This window comes from Scyliorhinus torazame, chromosome 9 (assembly GCF_047496885.1).
Source record: "Scyliorhinus torazame isolate Kashiwa2021f chromosome 9, sScyTor2.1, whole genome shotgun sequence".
NCBI classification, from domain to species: Eukaryota; Metazoa; Chordata; class Chondrichthyes; order Carcharhiniformes; family Scyliorhinidae; genus Scyliorhinus; species Scyliorhinus torazame.
In genome coordinates, this window is record NC_092715.1 from 106,959,152 (window position 1) to 106,979,127 (window position 19,976).

Genomic DNA, 19,976 nt, shown 5'->3' on the forward strand with positions numbered 1-19,976 from the left:
GATTGTAAAAGGAAGACTTTTGCCTATTTTCTGGATTCTCTCTGGTCACGTATTACAGTGTTTTATGTTTTAGAGGCAGTATGGGAATGGAAACTTTGTACAGAAGTTCCCCTCATCAAACATCATGACTCCCCAAAGAGTGGAATGAAAACTGTGGGTTGAATGACGGAAACCTGCTGCTACTCAGCAATTTTAAAGTATAAAGAGTATAAAGATAACGAGTCATCGCTGAGAAAAAGTACGCAAGTATCTTCCCTCATCTCATTTAGGGACTTTGAGGGAATTTTATCCAACATACTTCCTCTTTGAACCAAATAACTTTCTGAAAAACATTTTAAAATATAAATACAGGCAGATTGACAAAATAATTATCAGGAACCATGCGGCCTATGAAACCCAATTATGTATAAAACATTATTTATTTATATTATTTGAGATAGGGATATGATATTTATTACTCATACCACAACTATTTTTAATGCCAATTAGGATTATATGCAGACTAAGTTCATTACTAGTCCATACATCTTCATGGAGGCAGACATTCATCAGACATAATGGAGTATGTATGGCGGAGTGGTGTATGGCTATTAACTTTTCATAGTAATCTTCCAATTTTCACAGCCTCTGAACATAGTTGATAAATGAGTTTATGGTCAGGAAAGTTTCCAATTGCAGAAAATTTAAATTATGTTATCAATCATAAGCCCTTTGCCCACTATTTCACTGAGAATGGATTAGTTTTTGTGCATTATTCAAAATAATGCCAGGTTCCAATCAGAGTTTCCTTAACGTCGTCTATTCTTTATCTCATTTGATGTTGGGAATGCTACTGATCGACCCTTTTCAATTCAAGCACTATATATAGAGGATGATTGGTTTGAATGGAGGTGATATATTATTTATACTTCACAGGTCAAGCAGGCCTCATGTGGTAAAACTTTTCAAGATCCCAGCACTTATTAATCCAAACATTAAAAAAAGAAATTGCCCGGATTATACAAATTGGGGCAGATCTGAGGAAATGTTTAAATACTTTTTTATACCCTAATCATTTGTCTTAAAATTGAATTCATATTGATAGCTGAGTGTTTAAAGTTTATGGATCAAAGTTATACATCCCTGCCAGCGTATGTTCAAGATGCTGTCTGTTTCATGGTCCAAAGCATACAGCTAACCTAGTCTGAACCATGGAATGATACTTACCCTCGGACAGCATGTATGAGTCGTAAGGATGGATAGGCTGTCTGAATGTTCAGTCGGTTCTTCAAGATCAACTCGTTTACATATTCAACATGTTTTTCTCCACCTTTAACCATGAACGCTGGGATCCACAGAACACTGTCATTCAACACCGCTAGTCTGTCGACAAATTTCTCCCTGTCTGTCTCACTTCGAAGACTTCCAAAAGCTCTTTGCACGACTGATGGATTCATTGTGACAAAATCAGATTTGAGTCCCACATCATCAGCGTATTCCACAAGGGGTGCGAGATTACACCTACAATATACAAAACAATTTTTAGCAGAAGATTTTGTTCCCAATCAACATATTTATTTTTATTCAGGAATAAATTACAGATTTAAACAACCAATATTCTTTCATATGAGTTCTATCATATTTTGTGTCAAAATTAATAGTCTGCAGAAAACAATGGACTAGAAATACATTTGTGCCGATATTTAGGTACAAAGGTCATGATTTGCGATCTATCCATGCTGGTTTGATTCGAGGTGAGTAGTAGGTTGAATTTGCATACCCAACTTATTTCTCTGATTATAACATGGCCACAAGTGGCTTCACGCTGGTTTGGTCTGCTGCTGGCAGTCTCTGCACAGGGCAAGCGACTGAGTATTATCATTATCATCATAGAATTTACAGTGCAGAAGGAGGCCATTCGGCCCATCGAGTCTGCACCGGCTCTTGGAAAGAGCACCCTACCCAAGGTCAACACCTCCACCTATTCCCATAACCCAGTAACCCCTCCCAACACTAAGGGCAATTTTGGACACTAAGGGCAATTTTGGACACTATGGGCAATTTAGCATGGCCAATCCACCTAACCCGCACATCTTTGGACTGTGGGAGGAAACCGGAGCACCCGGAGGAAACCCACGCACACACGGGGAGGATGTGCAGACTCCGCACAGACAGTGACCCAAGCCGGAATCGAACCTGGGACCCTGGAGCTGTGAAGCATTTGTGCTAACCACCATGCTACCGTGCTCTGGAGAGACCAGGCCAGCAAGCAGTCTTTCTGTTTTAAAATTGCAGAGTTCCCTAACTATGGAAAGCTGTGGTGCGCTACAGACATTGAAGCATTGAGGGAGAAGGAGGATGTCACACCAGGCCTTTGAAACAGCTCCCTACTTTAATGACTCTGCCCTGGATGCCAGGGTCAGAGAGCTGGAAGCAACAAAGAAGGCCATGTTTCCAGAGGGAATGATGTGGAGATGCCGGCGTTGGACTGGAGTGAGCTCAGTAAGAAGTCTTACAACACCAGGTTAAAGTCCAACAGGTTTGTTTCGATATCACTAACTTGCGGAGCACTGCTCCTTTCAGGTGAGTGTCTTATTTTCCTATTCCAGAGAGAATAGGAACACAAGATGAGGGGGTTTAATGCCTGGAGTGTGACACCCAAGACATAGGAGCAGTACAACTAAAAGTTTAAATACCTCATCCAGGTGGCTAAGGTGAGCAACTGTATCTGCATCTACACATCACATCTCACATTGCCCAAATCATCTTCCTGTTACACTGTCCAAAGCACCATATCCCCATCACTCACCCAGTCGCACACCCCTTAACCAGACACTCGAGAGTCACTCCCAGCATTCTTACACAGCTCAATGCTGTCCATCACATTGTTGTCCCATTCAATGCTGTCCCTTACAATTCTGTCCCTAACAATGCTGTCCCTCACACTGCTGTCCCTCCAACGCTGTCCCTCCAACGCTGTCCCTCACAATGCTGTCCCTCCAATGCTGTCCCTCCAATGCGGTCCCTCACAATGCTGTCCCTAACAATACTCACACTGCAGTCCCTCACAATGCTGTCCCTCCAATGCTGTCCCTCACAATGTTGCCGCTGTCTGTGGCCCCTCACAATGCTATCTCTCACAATGCTGTCCCTAATACTCACAATGCTGTCCCTCACAATGCTGTCCCTCTCAATGTTGTCCCTCCCAATGCGGTCGATTTATGTGCTGTCCCTCAAGATGCTGTTCCTCACAACGCTGTCCCTCTCAGTGCTGTCCCTCTCAATGCTGTCCCTCACAACGCTGTCCCTCTCAACGTTCTCCCTCACAACACTGTCCCTCACAACGCTGTCCCTCAAGATGCTGTTCCTCACAACGCTGTCCCTCTCAATGCTGTCCCTCTCAATGCTCTCCCTCACAATGCTGTCCCTCTCAAAGCTGTCCCTCACAACGCTGTCCCTCTCAACGCTCTCCCTCACAACACTGTCCCTCACAACGCTGTCCCTCAAGATGCTGTTCCTCACAACGCTGTCCCTCTCAATGCTGTCCCTCTCAATGCAGTCCCTCACAACGCTGTCCTCTCAACGCTGTCCCTCTCAACGCTGTCCCGCTCAATGCTGTCCCTCTCAATGCTGTCCCTCTCAACGCTGTCCCTCACAACGCTGTCCCGCTCAATGCTGTCCCACTCAATGCAGTCCCTCTCAACGCTGTCCCTCACAACACTGTCCTCTCAATGCTGTCCCTCACAACGCTGTCCCTCTCAACGCTCTCCCTCACAACGCTGTCCCTCACAACGCTGTCCCTGAAGATGCTGTTCCTCAAAACGCTGTCCCTCTCAATGCTGTCCCTCACAATGCTATCCCTCTCAATGCTGCCCCTCACAACGCTGTCCCTCTCAATGCTGTCCCTCACAATGCTGTCCCTCACAACACTGTCTCTCAAGATGCTGTTGCTCACAACGCTGTCCCTCTCAATGCTCTCCCTCACAACGCTGTCCCTCACAATTCTGTCCCTCAAGATGCTGTTCCTCACAACGCTGTCCCTCACAAGGTTGTCCCTCACAACGCTGTCCCTCACAATGCTGTCCCTCACAACGCTGTCCCTCTCAATGCTGTCCCTCACAACACTGTCCCTCTCAATGCTGTCCCTCACAACGCTGTCCCTCACAACGCTGTCCCTCACAACGCTGTCCCTCAAGATGCTGTTCCTCACAACGCTGTCCCTCTCAATGCTGTCCCTCACAACGCTGTCCATCTCAATGCTGTCCCTCACAACACTGTCCCTCACAACGCTGTCCCTCTCAACGCTGTCCCTCACAACGCTGTCCCTCTCAATGCTGTCCCTCTCAACGCTGTCCCTCACAATGCTGTTCCTCACAACGCTGTCCTTCTCAACGCTCTCCCTCACAACACTGTCCCTCACAACGCTGTCCCTCTCAACGCAGTCCCTCACAACACTGTCCCTCACAACGCTGTCCCTCACAACACTGTCCCTCACAAAGCTCTTCCTCACAACGTTGTCCCTCACAACGCTGTCCCTCAAGATGCTGTTCCTCACAACGCTCTCCCTCACAACGCTGTCCCTGTCAACGCTCTCCCTCACAACGCTGTCCCTCACAACGCTGTCCCTCAAGATGCTGTTCCTCACAACGCTGTCCCTCTCAATGCGGTCCCTCTCAATGCTGTCCCTCACAACACTGTCCCTCTCAATGCTGTCCCTCACAACGCTGTCCCTCTCAACGCTGTCCCTCTCAACGCTGTCCCGCTCAATGCTGTCCCTCTCAATGCTGTCCCTCTCAATGCTGTCCCTCACAACGCTGTCCCTCTCAATGCTGTCCCTCTCAATGCTGTCCCTCACCACACTGTCCCTCTCAATGCTGTCCCTCACAACGCTGTCCCTCTCAACGCTCTCCCTCACAACGCTGTCCCTCACAACGCTGTCCCTCAAGATGCTGTTCCTCACAATGCTGTCCCTCTCAATGCTGTCCCTCACAACGCTGTCCCTCACAATGCTGTCCCTCACAACGCTGTTCCTCAAGATGCTGTTCCTCACAACGCTGTCCCTCTCAATGCTCTCCCTCACAACGCTGTCCCTCACAATGCTGTCCCTCAAGATGCTGTTCCTCACAACGCTGTCCCTCACAACGCTGTCCCTCACAATGCTGTCCCTCACAATGCTGTCCCTCTCAATGCTGTCCCTCTCAATGCTGTCCCTCACAATGCTGTCCCTGACAACGCTGTCCCTCTCAATGCTGTCCATCACAACACTGTCCCTCACAACGCTGTCCCTCTCAACGCTGTCCCTCACAAAGCTGTCCCTCACAACGCTGTCCCTCACAACGCTGTCCCTCTCAATGCTGTCCCTCACAACGCTGTCCCTCTCAATGCTGTCCCTCTCAACGCTGTCCCTCACAATGCTGTCCCTCACAACGCTGTCCGTCTCAACGCTCTCCCTCACAACACTGTCCCTCACAACGCTGTCCCTCTCAACGCTGTCCCTCACAACACTGTCCCTCACAACACTGTCCCTCACAACGCTGTCCCTCACAACACTGTCCCTCACAACGCTGTCCCTCACAACACTGTCCCTCACAACGCTCTCCCTCACAACGCTGTCCCTCACAACGCTGTCCCTCAAGATGCTGTTCCTCACAATGCTCTCCCTCACAACGCTGTCCCTCTCAACGCTGTCCCTCTCAATGCGATCCCTCACAACGCTGTCCCTCAAGATGCTGTTCCTCACAACGCTGTCCCTCACAATGCTCTCCCTCACAACGCTGTCCCTCTCAACGCTGTCCCTCTCAATGCTGTCCCTCACAACGCTGTCCCTCTCAACGCTGTCCCTCTCAACGCTGTCCCTCTCAATGCTGTACCTCACAACGCTGTCCCTCTCAACGCTGTCCCTCTCAACGCTGTTCCTCACAACGCTGTCCCTCAAGATGCTGTTCCTCACAATGCTGTCCCTCTCAACGCTGTCCCTCTCAACGCTCTCCCTCACAACGCTCTCCCTCACAACGCTCTCCCTCTCAATGCTGTCCCTCACAACGCTGTCCCTCACAGCGCTGTCCCTCTCAATGCTGTCCCTCACAACACTGTCCCTCACAACGCTGTCCCTCACAACGCTCTCCCTCACAACGCTGTCCCTCACAACGCTCTCCCTCACAATGCTGTCCCTCACAACGCTCTCCCTCTCAATGCTGTCCCTCACAATGCTGTCCCTCAGAACACTGTCCCTCACAACGCTGTCCCTCACAACGCTATCCCTCACAACGCTCTCCCTCACAATGCTGTCCCTCACAACGCTCTCCCTCTCAACGCTGTCCCTCACAATGCTCTCCCTCACAATGCTGTCCCTCGCAACGCTCTCCCTCAAGATGCTGTTCCTCAAGATGCTGTTCCTCAAAATGCTGTCCCTCACAACGCTCTCCCTCACAATGCTGTCCCTCACAACGCTGTCCCTCAAGATGCTGTTCCTCACAACGCTGTCCCTCTCAACGCTGTCACTCTCAACGCTGTCCCTCACAACGCTGTCCCTCTCAACGCTGTCCCTCTCAACGCTCTCCCTCACAACGCTGTCCCTCACAACGCTCTCCCTCTCAATGCTGTCTCTCACAACGCTGTCCCTCTCAATGCTGTTCCTCACAACGCTGTCCCTCTCAACACTCTCCCTCTCAACGCTCTCCCTCACAACATTGTCCCTCACAACGCTCTCCCTCTCAATGCTGTCCCTCACAACGCTGTCCCTCACAACGCTGTCCCTCACAACGCTGTCCCTCACAATGCTCTCCCTCCTAATGCTGTCCCTCACAACGCTGTCCCTCACAACGCTGTCCCTCACAACGCTGTCCCTCTCAATGCTGTACCTCAAGATGCTGTTCCTCACAACGCTGTCCCTCACAACGCTGTCCCTCACAATGCTGTCCCTCTCAATGCTGTCCCTCAAGATGCTGTTCCTCACAACGCTGTCCCTCACAATGCTGTCCCTCTCAATGCTGTCCCTCTCAATGCTGTCCCGCTCAATGCTGTCCCTCACAACGCTGTCCCGCTCAATGCTGTCCCTCTCAACGCTGTCCCTCACAATGCTGTCCCGCTCAATGCTGTCCCTCACAACGCTGTCCCTCATAACGCTGTCCCTCACAATGCTGTCCCTCTCAATGCTGTCCCTCAAGATGCTGTTCCTCACAACGCTGTCCCTCACAATGCTGTCCCTCTCAATGCTGTCCCTCTCAATGCTGTCCCGCTCAATGCTGTCCCTCACAACGCTGTCCCGCTCAATGCTCTCCCTCTCAATGCTGTCCCTCTCAACGCTGTCCCTCACAACACTGTCCTCTCAATGCTGTCCCTCACAACGCTGTCCCTCTCAACGCTCTCCCTCACAACGCTGTCCCTCACAACGCTGTCCCTGAAGATGCTGTTCCTCAAAACGCTGTCCCTCTCAATGCTGTCCCTCACAACGCTGTCCCTCTCAATGCTGCCCCTCACAACGCTGTCCCTCTCAATGCTGTCCCTCACAATGCTGTCCCTCACAACACTGTCTCTCAAGATGCTGTTCCTCACAACGCTGTCCCTCTCAATGCTCTCCCGCACAACGCTGTCCCTCACAATTCTGTCCCTCAAGATGCTGTTCCTCACAACGCTGTCCCTCACACGGCTGTCCCTCACAACGCTGTCCCTCACAATGCTGTCCCTCACAACGCTGTCCCTCTCAATGCTGTCCCTCACAACGCTGTCCCTCACAACGCTGTCCCTCACAACGCTGTCCCTCAAGATGCTGTTCCTCACAACGCTGTCCCTCTCAATGCTGTCCCTCACAACGCTGTCCATCTCAATGCTGTCCCTCACAACACTGTCCCTCACAACGCTGTCCCTCTCAACGCTTTCCCTCACAACGCTGTCCCTCACAACGCTGTCCCTCAAGATGCTGTTCCTCACAATGCTGTCCCTCTCAATGCTGTCCCTCACAACGCTGTCCCTCACAATGCTGTCCCTCACAACGCTGTTCCTCAAGATGCTGTTCCTCACAACGCTGTCCCTCTCAATGCTCTCCCTCACAACGCTGTCCCTCACAATGCTGTCCCTCAAGATGCTGTTCCTCACAACGCTGTCCCTCACAACGCTGTCCCTCACAATGCTGTCCCTCACAATGCTGTCCCTCTCAATGCTGTCCCTCTCAATGCTGTCCCTCACAATGCTGTCCCTGACAACGCTGTCCCTCTCAATGCTGTCCATCACAACACTGTCCCTCACAACGCTGTCCCTCTCAACGCTGTCCCTCTCAATGCTGTCCCTCTCAACGCTGTCCATCACAATGCTGTCCCTCACAACGCTGTCCGTCTCAACGCTCTCCCTCACAACACTGTCCCTCACAACGCTGTCCCTCTCAACGCTGTCCCTCACAACACTGTCCCTCACAACACTGTCCCTCACAACGCTGTCCCTCACAACACTGTCCCTCACAACGCTGTCCCTCACAACACTGTCCCTCACAACGCTCTCCCTCACAACGCTGTCCCTCACAACGCTGTCCCTCAAGATGCTGTTCCTCACAATGCTCTCCCTCACAACGCTGTCCCTCTCAACGCTGTCCCTCTCAATGCGATCCCTCACAACGCTGTCCCTCAAGATGCTGTTCCTCACAACGCTGTCCCTCACAATGCTCTCCCTCACAACGCTGTCCCTCTCAACGCTGTCCCTCTCAATGCTGTCCCTCACAACGCTGTCCCTCTCAACGCTGTCCCTCTCAATGCTGTCCCTCTCAACGCTGTCCCTCTCAATGCTGTCCCTCACAACGCTGTCCCTCTCAACGCTGTCCCTCTCAACGCTGTTCCTCACAACGCTGTCCCTCAAGATGCTGTTCCTCACAATGCTGTCCTTCTCAACGCTGTCCCTCTCAACGCTCTCCCTCACAACGCTCTCCCTCACAACGCTCTCCCTCTCAATGCTGTCCCTCACAACGCTGTCCCTCACAGCGCTGTCCCTCTCAATGCTGTCCCTCACAACACTGTCCCTCACAACGCTGTCCCTCACAACGCTGTCCCTCACAACGCTCTCCCTCACAACGCTGTCCCTCACAACGCTCTCCCTCACAATGCTGTCCCTCACAACGCTCTCCCTCTCAATGCTGTCCCTCACAATGCTGTCCCTCAGAACACTGTCCCTCACAACGCTGTCCCTCACAACGCTATCCCTCACAACGCTCTCCCTCACAATGCTGTCCCTCACAACGCTCTCCCTCTCAACGCTGTCCCTCACAATGCTCTCCCTCACAATGCTGTCCCTCACAACGCTCTCCCTCAAGATGCTGTCCCTCAAGATGCTGTTCCTCAAAATGCTGTCCCTCACAACGCTCTCCCTCACAATGCTGTCCCTCACAACGCTGTCCCTCAAGATGCTGTTCCTCACAACGCTGTCCCTCTCAACGCTGTCACTCTCAACGCTGTCCCTCACAACGCTGTCCCTCTCAACGCTGTCCCTCTCAACGCTGTCCCTCTCAACGCTCTCCCTCACAACGCTGTCCCTCACAACGCTCTCCCTCTCAATGCTGTCTCTCACAACGCTGTCCCTCACAACGCTGTCCCTCACAATGCTGTCCCTCTCAATGCGGTCCCTCTCAACGCTGTCCCTCTCAATGCTGTTCCTCACAACGCTGTCCCTCTCAACACTCTCCCTCTCAACGCTCTCCCTCACAACATTGTCCCTCACAACGCTCTCCCTCTCAATGCTGTCCCTCACAACGCTGTCCCTCACAACGCTGTCCCTCACAATGCTGTCCCTCACAATGCTGTCCCTCTCAATGCTGTCCCTCTCAATGCTGTCCCTCACAATGCTGTCCCTGACAACGCTGTCCCTCTCAATGCTGTCCATCACAACACTGTCCCTCACAACGCTGTCCCTCTCAACGCTGTCCCTCTCAATGCTGTCCCTCTCAACGCTGTCCATCACAATGCTGTCCCTCACAACGCTGTCCGTCTCAACGCTCTCCCTCACAACACTGTCCCTCACAACGCTGTCCCTCTCAACGCTGTCCCTCACAACACTGTCCCTCACAACACTGTCCCTCACAACGCTGTCCCTCACAACACTGTCCCTCACAACGCTGTCCCTCACAACACTGTCCCTCACAACGCTCTCCCTCACAACGCTGTCCCTCACAACGCTGTCCCTCAAGATGCTGTTCCTCACAATGCTCTCCCTCACAACGCTGTCCCTCTCAACGCTGTCCCTCTCAATGCGATCCCTCACAACGCTGTCCCTCAAGATGCTGTTCCTCACAACGCTGTCCCTCACAATGCTCTCCCTCACAACGCTGTCCCTCTCAACGCTGTCCCTCTCAATGCTGTCCCTCACAACGCTGTCCCTCTCAACGCTGTCCCTCTCAATGCTGTCCCTCTCAACGCTGTCCCTCTCAATGCTGTCCCTCACAACGCTGTCCCTCTCAACGCTGTCCCTCTCAACGCTGTTCCTCACAACGCTGTCCCTCAAGATGCTGTTCCTCACAATGCTGTCCTTCTCAACGCTGTCCCTCTCAACGCTCTCCCTCACAACGCTCTCCCTCACAACGCTCTCCCTCTCAATGCTGTCCCTCACAACGCTGTCCCTCACAGCGCTGTCCCTCTCAATGCTGTCCCTCACAACACTGTCCCTCACAACGCTGTCCCTCACAATGCTGTCCCTCACAACGCTCTCCCTCACAACGCTGTCCCTCACAACGCTCTCCCTCACAATGCTGTCCCTCACAACGCTCTCCCTCTCAATGCTGTCCCTCACAATGCTGTCCCTCAGAACACTGTCCCTCACAACGCTGTCCCTCACAACGCTATCCCTCACAACGCTCTCCCTCACAATGCTGTCCCTCACAACGCTCTCCCTCTCAACGCTGTCCCTCACAATGCTCTCCCTCACAATGCTGTCCCTCACAACGCTCTCCCTCAAGATGCTGTCCCTCAAGATGCTGTTCCTCAAAATGCTGTCCCTCACAACGCTCTCCCTCACAATGCTGTCCCTCACAACGCTGTCCCTCAAGATGCTGTTCCTCACAACGCTGTCCCTCTCAACGCTGTCACTCTCAACGCTGTCCCTCACAACGCTGTCCCTCTCAACGCTGTCCCTCTCAACGCTGTCCCTCTCAACGCTCTCCCTCACAACGCTGTCCCTCACAACGCTCTCCCTCTCAATGCTGTCTCTCACAACGCTGTCCCTCACAACGCTGTCCCTCACAATGCTGTCCCTCTCAATGCGGTCCCTCTCAACGCTGTCCCTCTCAATGCTGTTCCTCACAACGCTGTCCCTCTCAACACTCTCCCTCTCAACGCTCTCCCTCACAACATTGTCCCTCACAACGCTCTCCCTCTCAATGCTGTCCCTCACAACGCTGTCCCTCACAACGCTGTCCCTCACAATGCTCTCCCTCTCAATGCTGTCCCTCACAACGCTGTCCCTCACAACGCTGTCCCTCACAACGCTGTCCCTCTCAATGCTGTACCTCAAGATGCTGTTCCTCACAACGCTGTCCCTCACAACGCTGTCCCTCACAATGCTGTCCTTGTCAATGCTGTCCCTCAAGATGCTGTTCCTCACAACGCTGTCCCTCACAATGCTGTCCCTCTCAATGCTGTCCCTCTCAATGCTGTCCCGCTCAATGCTGTCCCTCACAACGCTGTCCCGCTCAATGCTGTCCCTCTCAACGCTGTCCCTCACAACGCTGTCCCGCTCAATGCTGTCCCTCACAACGCTGTCCCTCACAACGCTGTCCCTCACAATGCTGTCCCTCTCAATGCTGTCCCTCAAGATGCTGTTCCTCACAACGCTGTCCCTCACAATGCTGCCCCTCTCAATGCTGTCCCTCTCAATGCTGTCCCGCTCAATGCTGTCCCTCACAACGCTGTCCCGCTCAATGCTGTCCCTCTCAACGCTGTCCCTCACAACGCTGTCCCGCTCAATGCTCTCCCTCTCAATGCTGTCCCTCTCAACGCTGTCCCTCACAACGCTGTCCCGCTCAATGCTGTCCCTCTCAATGCAGTCCCTCTCAACGCTGTCCCTCACAACACTGTCCTCTCAATGCTGTCCCTCACAACGCTGTCCCTCTCAACGCTCTCCCTCACAACGCTGTCCCTCACAACGCTGTCCCTGAAGATGCTGTTCCTCAAAACGCTGTCCCTCTCAATGCTGTCCCTCACAACGCTGTCCCTCTCAATGCTGCCCCTCACAACGCTGTCCCTCTCAATGCTGTCCCTCACAATGCTGTCCCTCACAACACTGTCTCTCAAGATGCTGTTCCTCACAACGCTGTCCCTCTCAATGCTCTCCCTCACAACGCTGTCCCTCACAATTCTGTCCCTCAAGATGCTGTTCCTCACAACGCTGTCCCTCACAAGGCTGTCCCTCACAACGCTGTCCCTCACAATGCTGTCCCTCACAACGCTTTCCCGCTCAATGCTGTCCCTCTCAACGCTGTCCCTCACAATGCTGTCCCGCTCAATGCTGTCCCTCACAACGCTGTCCCTCATAACGCTGTCCCTCACAATGCTGTCCCTCTCAATGCTGTCCCTCAAGATGCTGTTCCTCACAACGCTGTCCCTCACAATGCTGTCCCTCTCAATGCTGTCCCTCTCAATGCTGTCCCGCTCAATGCTGTCCCTCACAACGCTGTCCCGCTCAATGCTCTCCCTCTCAATGCTGTCCCTCTCAACGCTGTCCCTCACAACACTGTCCTCTCAATGCTGTCCCTCACAACGCTGTCCCTCTCAACGCTCTCCCTCACAACGCTGTCCCTCACAACGCTGTCCCTGAAGATGCTGTTCCTCAAAACGCTGTCCCTCTCAATGCTGTCCCTCACAACGCTGTCCCTCTCAATGCTGCCCCTCACAACGCTGTCCCTCTCAATGCTGTCCCTCACAATGCTGTCCCTCACAACACTGTCTCTCAAGATGCTGTTCCTCACAACGCTGTCCCTCTCAATGCTCTCCCGCACAACGCTGTCCCTCACAATTCTGTCCCTCAAGATGCTGTTCCTCACAACGCTGTCCCTCACACGGCTGTCCCTCACAACGCTGTCCCTCACAATGCTGTCCCTCACAACGCTGTCCCTCTCAATGCTGTCCCTCACAACGCTGTCCCTCACAACGCTGTCCCTCACAACGCTGTCCCTCAAGATGCTGTTCCTCACAACGCTGTCCCTCTCAATGCTGTCCCTCACAACGCTGTCCATCTCAATGCTGTCCCTCACAACACTGTCCCTCACAACGCTGTCCCTCTCAACGCTTTCCCTCACAACGCTGTCCCTCACAACGCTGTCCCTCAAGATGCTGTTCCTCACAATGCTGTCCCTCTCAATGCTGTCCCTCACAACGCTGTCCCTCACAATGCTGTCCCTCACAACGCTGTTCCTCAAGATGCTGTTCCTCACAACGCTGTCCCTCTCAATGCTCTCCCTCACAACGCTGTCCCTCACAATGCTGTCCCTCAAGATGCTGTTCCTCACAACGCTGTCCCTCACAACGCTGTCCCTCACAATGCTGTCCCTCACAATGCTGTCCCTCTCAATGCTGTCCCTCTCAATGCTGTCCCTCACAATGCTGTCCCTGACAACGCTGTCCCTCTCAATGCTGTCCATCACAACACTGTCCCTCACAACGCTGTCCCTCTCAACGCTGTCCCTCTCAATGCTGTCCCTCTCAACGCTGTCCCTCACAATGCTGTCCCTCACAACGCTGTCCGTCTCAACGCTCTCCCTCACAACACTGTCCCTCACAACGCTGTCCCTCTCAACGCTGTCCCTCACAACACTGTCCCTCACAACACTGTCCCTCACAACGCTGTCCCTCACAACACTGTCCCTCACAACGCTGTCCCTCACAACACTGTCCCTCACAACGCTCTCCCTCACAACGCTGTCCCTCACAACGCTGTCCCTCAAGATGCTGTTCCTCACAATGCTCTCCCTCACAACGCTGTCCCTCTCAACGCTGTCCCTCTCAATGCGATCCCTCACAACGCTGTCCCTCAAGATGCTGTTCCTCACAACGCTGTCCCTCACAACGCTCTCCCTCACAACGCTCTCCCTCACAACGCTCTCCCTCTCAATGCTGTCCCTCACAACGCTGTCCCTCACAGCGCTGTCCCTCTCAATGCTGTCCCTCACAACGCTGTCCCTCACAACGCTGTCCCTCACAACGCTCTCCCTCACAACGCTGTCCCTCACAACGCTCTCCCTCACAATGCTGTCCCTCACAACGCTCTCCCTCTCAATGCTGTCCCTCACAATGCTGTCCCTCAGAACACTGTCCCTCACAACGCTGTCCCTCACAACGCTATCCCTCACAACGCTCTCCCTCACAATGCTGTCCCTCACAACGCTCTCCCTCTCAACGCTGTCCCTCACAATGCTCTCCCTCACAATGCTGTCCCTCACAACGCTCTCCCTCAAGATGCTGTCCCTCAAGATGCTGTTCCTCAAAATGCTGTCCCTCACAACGCTCTCCCTCACAATGCTGTCCCTCACAACGCTGTCCCTCAAGATGCTGTTCCTCACAACGCTGTCCCTCTCAACGCTGTCACTCTCAATGCTGTCTCTCACAACGCTGTCCCTCACAACGCTGTCCCTCACAATGCTGTCCCTCTCAATGCGGTCCCTCTCAACGCTGTCCCTCTCAATGCTGTTCCTCACAACGCTGTCCCTCTCAACACTCTCCCTCTCAACGCTCTCCCTCACAACATTGTCCCTCACAACGCTCTCCCTCTCAATGCTGTCCCTCACAACGCTGTCCCTCACAACGCTGTCCCTCACAATGCTCTCCCTCTCAATGCTGTCCCTCACAACGCTGTCCCTCACAACGCTGTCCCTCACAACGCTGTCCCTCTCAATGCTGTACCTCAAGATGCTGTTCCTCACAACGCTGTCCCTCACAACGCTGTCCCTCACAATGCTGTCCTTGTCAATGCTGTCCCTCAAGATGCTGTTCCTCACAACGCTGTCCCTCACAATGCTGTCCCTCTCAATGCTGTCCCTCTCAATGCTGTCCCGCTCAATGCTGTCCCTCACAACGCTGTCCCGCTCAATGCTGTCCCTCTCAACGCTGTCCCTCACAACGCTGTCCCGCTCAATGCTGTCCCTCACAACGCTGTCCCTCACAACGCTGTCCCTCACAATGCTGTCCCTCTCAATGCTGTCCCTCAAGATGCTGCTCCTCACAACGCTGTCCCTCACAATGCTGCCCCTCTCAATGCTGTCCCTCTCAATGCTGTCCCGCTCAATGCTGTCCCTCACAACGCTGTCCCGCTCAATGCTGTCCCTCTCAACGCTGTCCCTCACAACGCTGTCCCGCTCAATGCTCTCCCTCTCAATGCTGTCCCTCTCAACGCTGTCCCTCACAACGCTGTCCCGCTCAATGCTGTCCCTCTCAATGCAGTCCCTCTCAACGCTGTCCCTCACAACACTGTCCTCTCAATGCTGTCCCTCACAACGCTGTCCCTCTCAACGCTCTCCCTCACAACGCTGTCCCTCACAACGCTGTCCCTGAAGATGCTGTTCCTCAAAACGCTGTCCCTCTCAATGCTGTCCCTCACAACGCTGTCCCTCTCAATGCTGCCCCTCACAACGCTGTCCCTCTCAATGCTGTCCCTCACAATGCTGTCCCTCACAACACTGTCTCTCAAGATGCTGTTCCTCACAACGCTGTCCCTCTCAATGCTCTCCCTCACAACGCTGTCCCTCACAATTCTGTCCCTCAAGATGCTGTTCCTCACAACGCTGTCCCTCACAAGGCTGTCCCTCACAACGCTGTCCCTCACAATGCTGTCCCTCACAACGCTTTCCCTCTCAATGCTGTCCCTCACAACGCTGTCCCTCACAACGCTGTCCCTCACAACGCTGTCCCTCAAGATGCTGTTCCTCACAACGCTGTCCCTCTCAATGCTGTCCCTCACAACGCTGTCCATCTCAATGCTGTCCCTCACAACACTGTCCCTCACAACGCTGTCCCTCTCAACGCTGTCCCTCACAACGCTGTCCCTCTCAATGCTGTCCCTCACAACGCTGTCCCTCTCAATGCTGTCCCTCACAACGCTGTCCCTCTCAATGCTGTCCCTCTCAATGCTGTCCCTCTCAACGCTGTCCCTCACAACGCTGTCCCTCTCAACGCAGTCCCTCACAACACTGTCCCTCACAACGCTGTCCCTCACAACACTGTCCCTCACAACGCTCTTCTTCACAACGTTGTCCCTCACAACGCTGTCCCTCAAGATGCTGTTCCTCACAACGCTCTCCCTCACAACGCTGTCCCTGTCAACGCTCTCCCTCACAACGCTGTCCCTCACAACGCTGTCCCTCACAACGCTGTCCCTCACAACGCTGTCCCTCAAGATGCTGTTCCTCACAACGCTGTCTCTCTCAATGCGGTCCCTCTCAATGCTGTCCCTCACAACACTGTCCCTCTCAATGCTGTCCCTCACAACGCTGTCCCTCTCAACGCTGTCCCTCTCAACGCTGTCCCGCTCAATGCTGTCCCTCTCAATGCTGTCCCTCTCAACGCTGTCCCTCACAACGCTGTCCCGCTCAATGCTGTCCCTCTTAATGCTGTCCCTCTCAATGCTGTCCCTCTCAATGCTGTCCCTCACCACACTGTCCCTCTCAATGCTGTCCCTCACAACGCTGTCCCTCTCAACGCTCTCCCTCACAACGCTGTCCCTCACAACGCTGTCCCTCAAGATGCTGTTCCTCACAATGCTGTCCCTCTCAATGCTGTCCCTCACAACGCTGTCCCTCTCAATGCTGTCCCTCTCAACGCTGTCCCTCACAATGCTGTCCCTCACAACGCTGTTCCTCAAGATGCTGTTCCTCACAACGCTGTCCCTCTCAATGCTCTCATTCACAACGCTGTCCCTCACAATGCTGTCCCTCAAGATGCTGTTCCTCACAACGCTGTCCCTCACAACGCTGTCCCTCACAATGCTGTCCCTCACAATGCTGTCCCTCTCAATGCTGTCCCTCTCAATGCTGTCCCTCACAATGCTGTCCCTGACAACGCTGTCCCTCTCAATGCTGTCCCTCACAACACTGTCCCTCACAACGCTGTCCCTCTCAACGCTGTCCCTCACAATGCTGTCCCTCACAACACTGTCCCTCTCAATGCTGTCCCTCACAACGCTGTCCCTCTCAATGCTGTCCCTCTCAACGCTGTCCCTCACAATGCTGTCCCTCACAACGCTGTCCGTCTCAACGCTCTCCCTCACAACACTGTCCCTCACAACGCTGTCCCTCTCAACGCTGTCCCTCACAACACTGTCCCTCACAACACTGTCCCTCACAACGCTGTCCCTCACAACACTGTCCCTCACAACGCTGTCCCTCACAACACTGTCCCTCACAACGCTCTCCCTCACAACGCTGTCCCTCACAACGCTGTCCCTCAAGATGCTGTTCCTCACAATGCTCTCCCTCACAACGCTGTCCCTCTCAACGCTGTCCCTCTCAATGCGATCCCTCACAACGCTGTCCCTCAAGATGCTGTTCCTCACAACGCTGTCCCTCACAATGCTCTCCCTCACAACGCTGTCCCTCTCAACGCTGTCCCTCTCAATGCTGTCCCTCACAACGCTGTCCCTCTCAACGCTGTCCCTCTCAATGCTGTCCCTCTCAACGCTGTCCCTCTCAATGCTGTCCCTCACAACGCTGTCCCTCTCAACGCTGTCCCTCTCAACGCTGTTCCTCACAACGCTGTCCCTCAAGATGCTGTTCCTCTCAATGCTGTCCCTCACAACGCTGTCCCTCACAGCGCTGTCCCTCTCAATGCTGTCCCTCACAACACTGTCCCTCACAACGCTGTCCCTCACAACGCTGTCCCTCACAACGCTCTCCCTCACAACGCTGTCCCTCACAACGCTCTCCCTCACAATGCTGTCCCTCACAACGCTGTCCCTCACAATGCTGTCCCTCAGAACACTGTCCCTCACAACGCTGTCCCTCACAACGCTATCCCTCACAACGCTCTCCCTCACAATGCTGTCCCTCACAACGCTCTCCCTCTCAACGCTGTCCCTCACAATGCTCTCCCTCACAATGCTGTCCCTCACAACGCTCTCCCTCAAGATGCTGTCCCTCAAGATGCTGTTCCTCAAAATGCTGTCCCTCACAACGCTCTCCCTCACAATGCTGTCCCTCACAACGCTGTCCCTCAAGATGCTGTTCCTCACAACACTGTCCCTCTCAACGCTGTCACTCTCAACGCTGTCCCTCACAACGCTGTCCCTCTCAACGCTGTCCCTCTCAACGCTCTCCCTCACAACGCTGTCCCTCACAACGCTCTCCCTCTCAATGCTGTCTCTCACAACGCTGTCCCTCACAACGCTGTCCCTCACAATGCTGTCCCTCTCAACGCTCTCCCTCACAACATTGTCCCTCACAACGCTCTCCCTCTCAATGCTGTCCCTCACAATGCTGTCCCTCACAACGCTGTCCCTCAAGATGCTGTTCCTCACAACACTGTCCCTCTCAACGTTGTCCCTCTCAATGCTGTTCCTCACAACGCTGTCCCTCTCAACGCTCTCCCTCTCAACGCTCTCCCTCACAACATTGTCCCTCACAACGCTCTCCCTCTCAATGCTGTCCCTCACAACGCTGTCCCTCACAACGCTGTCCCTCACAATGCTCTCCCTCTCAATGCTGTCCCTCACAACGCTGTCCCTCACAACGCTGTCCCTCACAACGCTGTCCCTCTCAATGCTGTACCTCAAGATGCTGTTCCTCACAACGCTGTCCCTCACAACGCTGTCCCTCACAATGCTGTCCCTCTCAATGCTGTCCCTCAAGATGCTGTTCCTCACAACGCTGTCCTTCACAACGCTGTCCCTCTCAATGCTGTCCCTCAAGATGCTGTTCCTCTCAATGCTGTCTCTCTTAATGCTGTCCCTCTCAATGCTGTCCCTCTCAATGCTGTCCCTCACAACGCTGTCCCTCACAACGCTGTCCCTCACAACGCTGTCCCTCTCAATGCTGTCCCTCTCAATGCTGTTCCTCACAACGCTGTCCCTCTCAACGCTGTCCCTCTCAACGCTCTCCCTCACAATGCTGTCCCTCTCAACGCTGTCCCTCGCAATGCGGTCCCTCACAATGCTGTCCCTCACAATGCTGTCCCTCACAATGCTGTTCCTCACAACACTGTCCCTCACAATGCTGTCCCTCTCAACGCTGTCCCTCTCAACGCTGTCCCTCACAATGCTGTCCCTCACAATGCTGTTCCTCAAGATGCTGTTCCTCACAACGCTGTCCCTCTCAATGCTCTCCCTCACAACGCTGTCCCTCACAATGCTGTCCCTCAAGATGCTGTCCCTCACAATGCTGTCCCTCACAATGCTGTCCCTCTCAATGCTGTCCCTCACAATGCTGTCCCTCACAACGCTGTCCCTCACAATGCTGTCCCTCTCAACGCTGTCCCTCTCAAAGCTCTCCCTCACAATGTTGTCCCTCTCAAAGCTCTCCCTCACATTGCTGTCCCTCACAACGCTGTCCCTCTCAATGCTGTCCCTCAAGATGCTGTTCCTCACAACGCTGTCCCTCACAACGCTGTCCCTCACAATGCTGTCCCTCTCAATGCTGTCCCTCAAGATGCTGTTCCTCACAACGCTGTCCTTCACAATGCTGTCCCTCTCAATGCTGTCCCTCAAGATGCTGTTCCTCTCAATGCTGTCTCTCTTAATGCTGTCCCTCTCAATGCTGTCCCTCTCAATGCTGTCTCTCTTAATGCTGTCCCTCACAACGCTGTCCCTCTCAATGCTGTCCCTCTCAATGCTGTTCCTCACAACGCTGTCCCTCACAACGCTGTCCCTCTCAACGCTGTCCCTCACAACGCTGTCCCTCACAACGCTGTCCCTCTCAATGCTGTCCCTCTCAACGCTGTCCCTCGCAATGCGGTCCCTCACAATGCTGTCCCTCACAATGCCGTTCCTCACAACACTGTCCCTCTCAACGCTGTCCCTCTCAAAGCTCTCCCTCACAATGCTGTCCC

At 53.7% G+C, this 19,976-nt stretch overlaps 1 protein-coding gene across 1 annotated transcript in view; it reads right to left on the bottom strand.

Moving 5' to 3' along the window:
* Positions 1-19,976, bottom strand: part of LOC140429417 (CMP-N-acetylneuraminate-poly-alpha-2,8-sialyltransferase-like) — a 103,174-nt gene that overhangs the window by 42,571 nt on the left and 40,627 nt on the right. Inside the window, exon 4 of the mRNA XM_072516368.1 lies at positions 1,207-1,500. Within this exon, the coding sequence (XP_072372469.1) occupies positions 1,207-1,500 (294 nt within the window). The remainder of the gene's footprint in view (positions 1-1,206; positions 1,501-19,976) is intronic.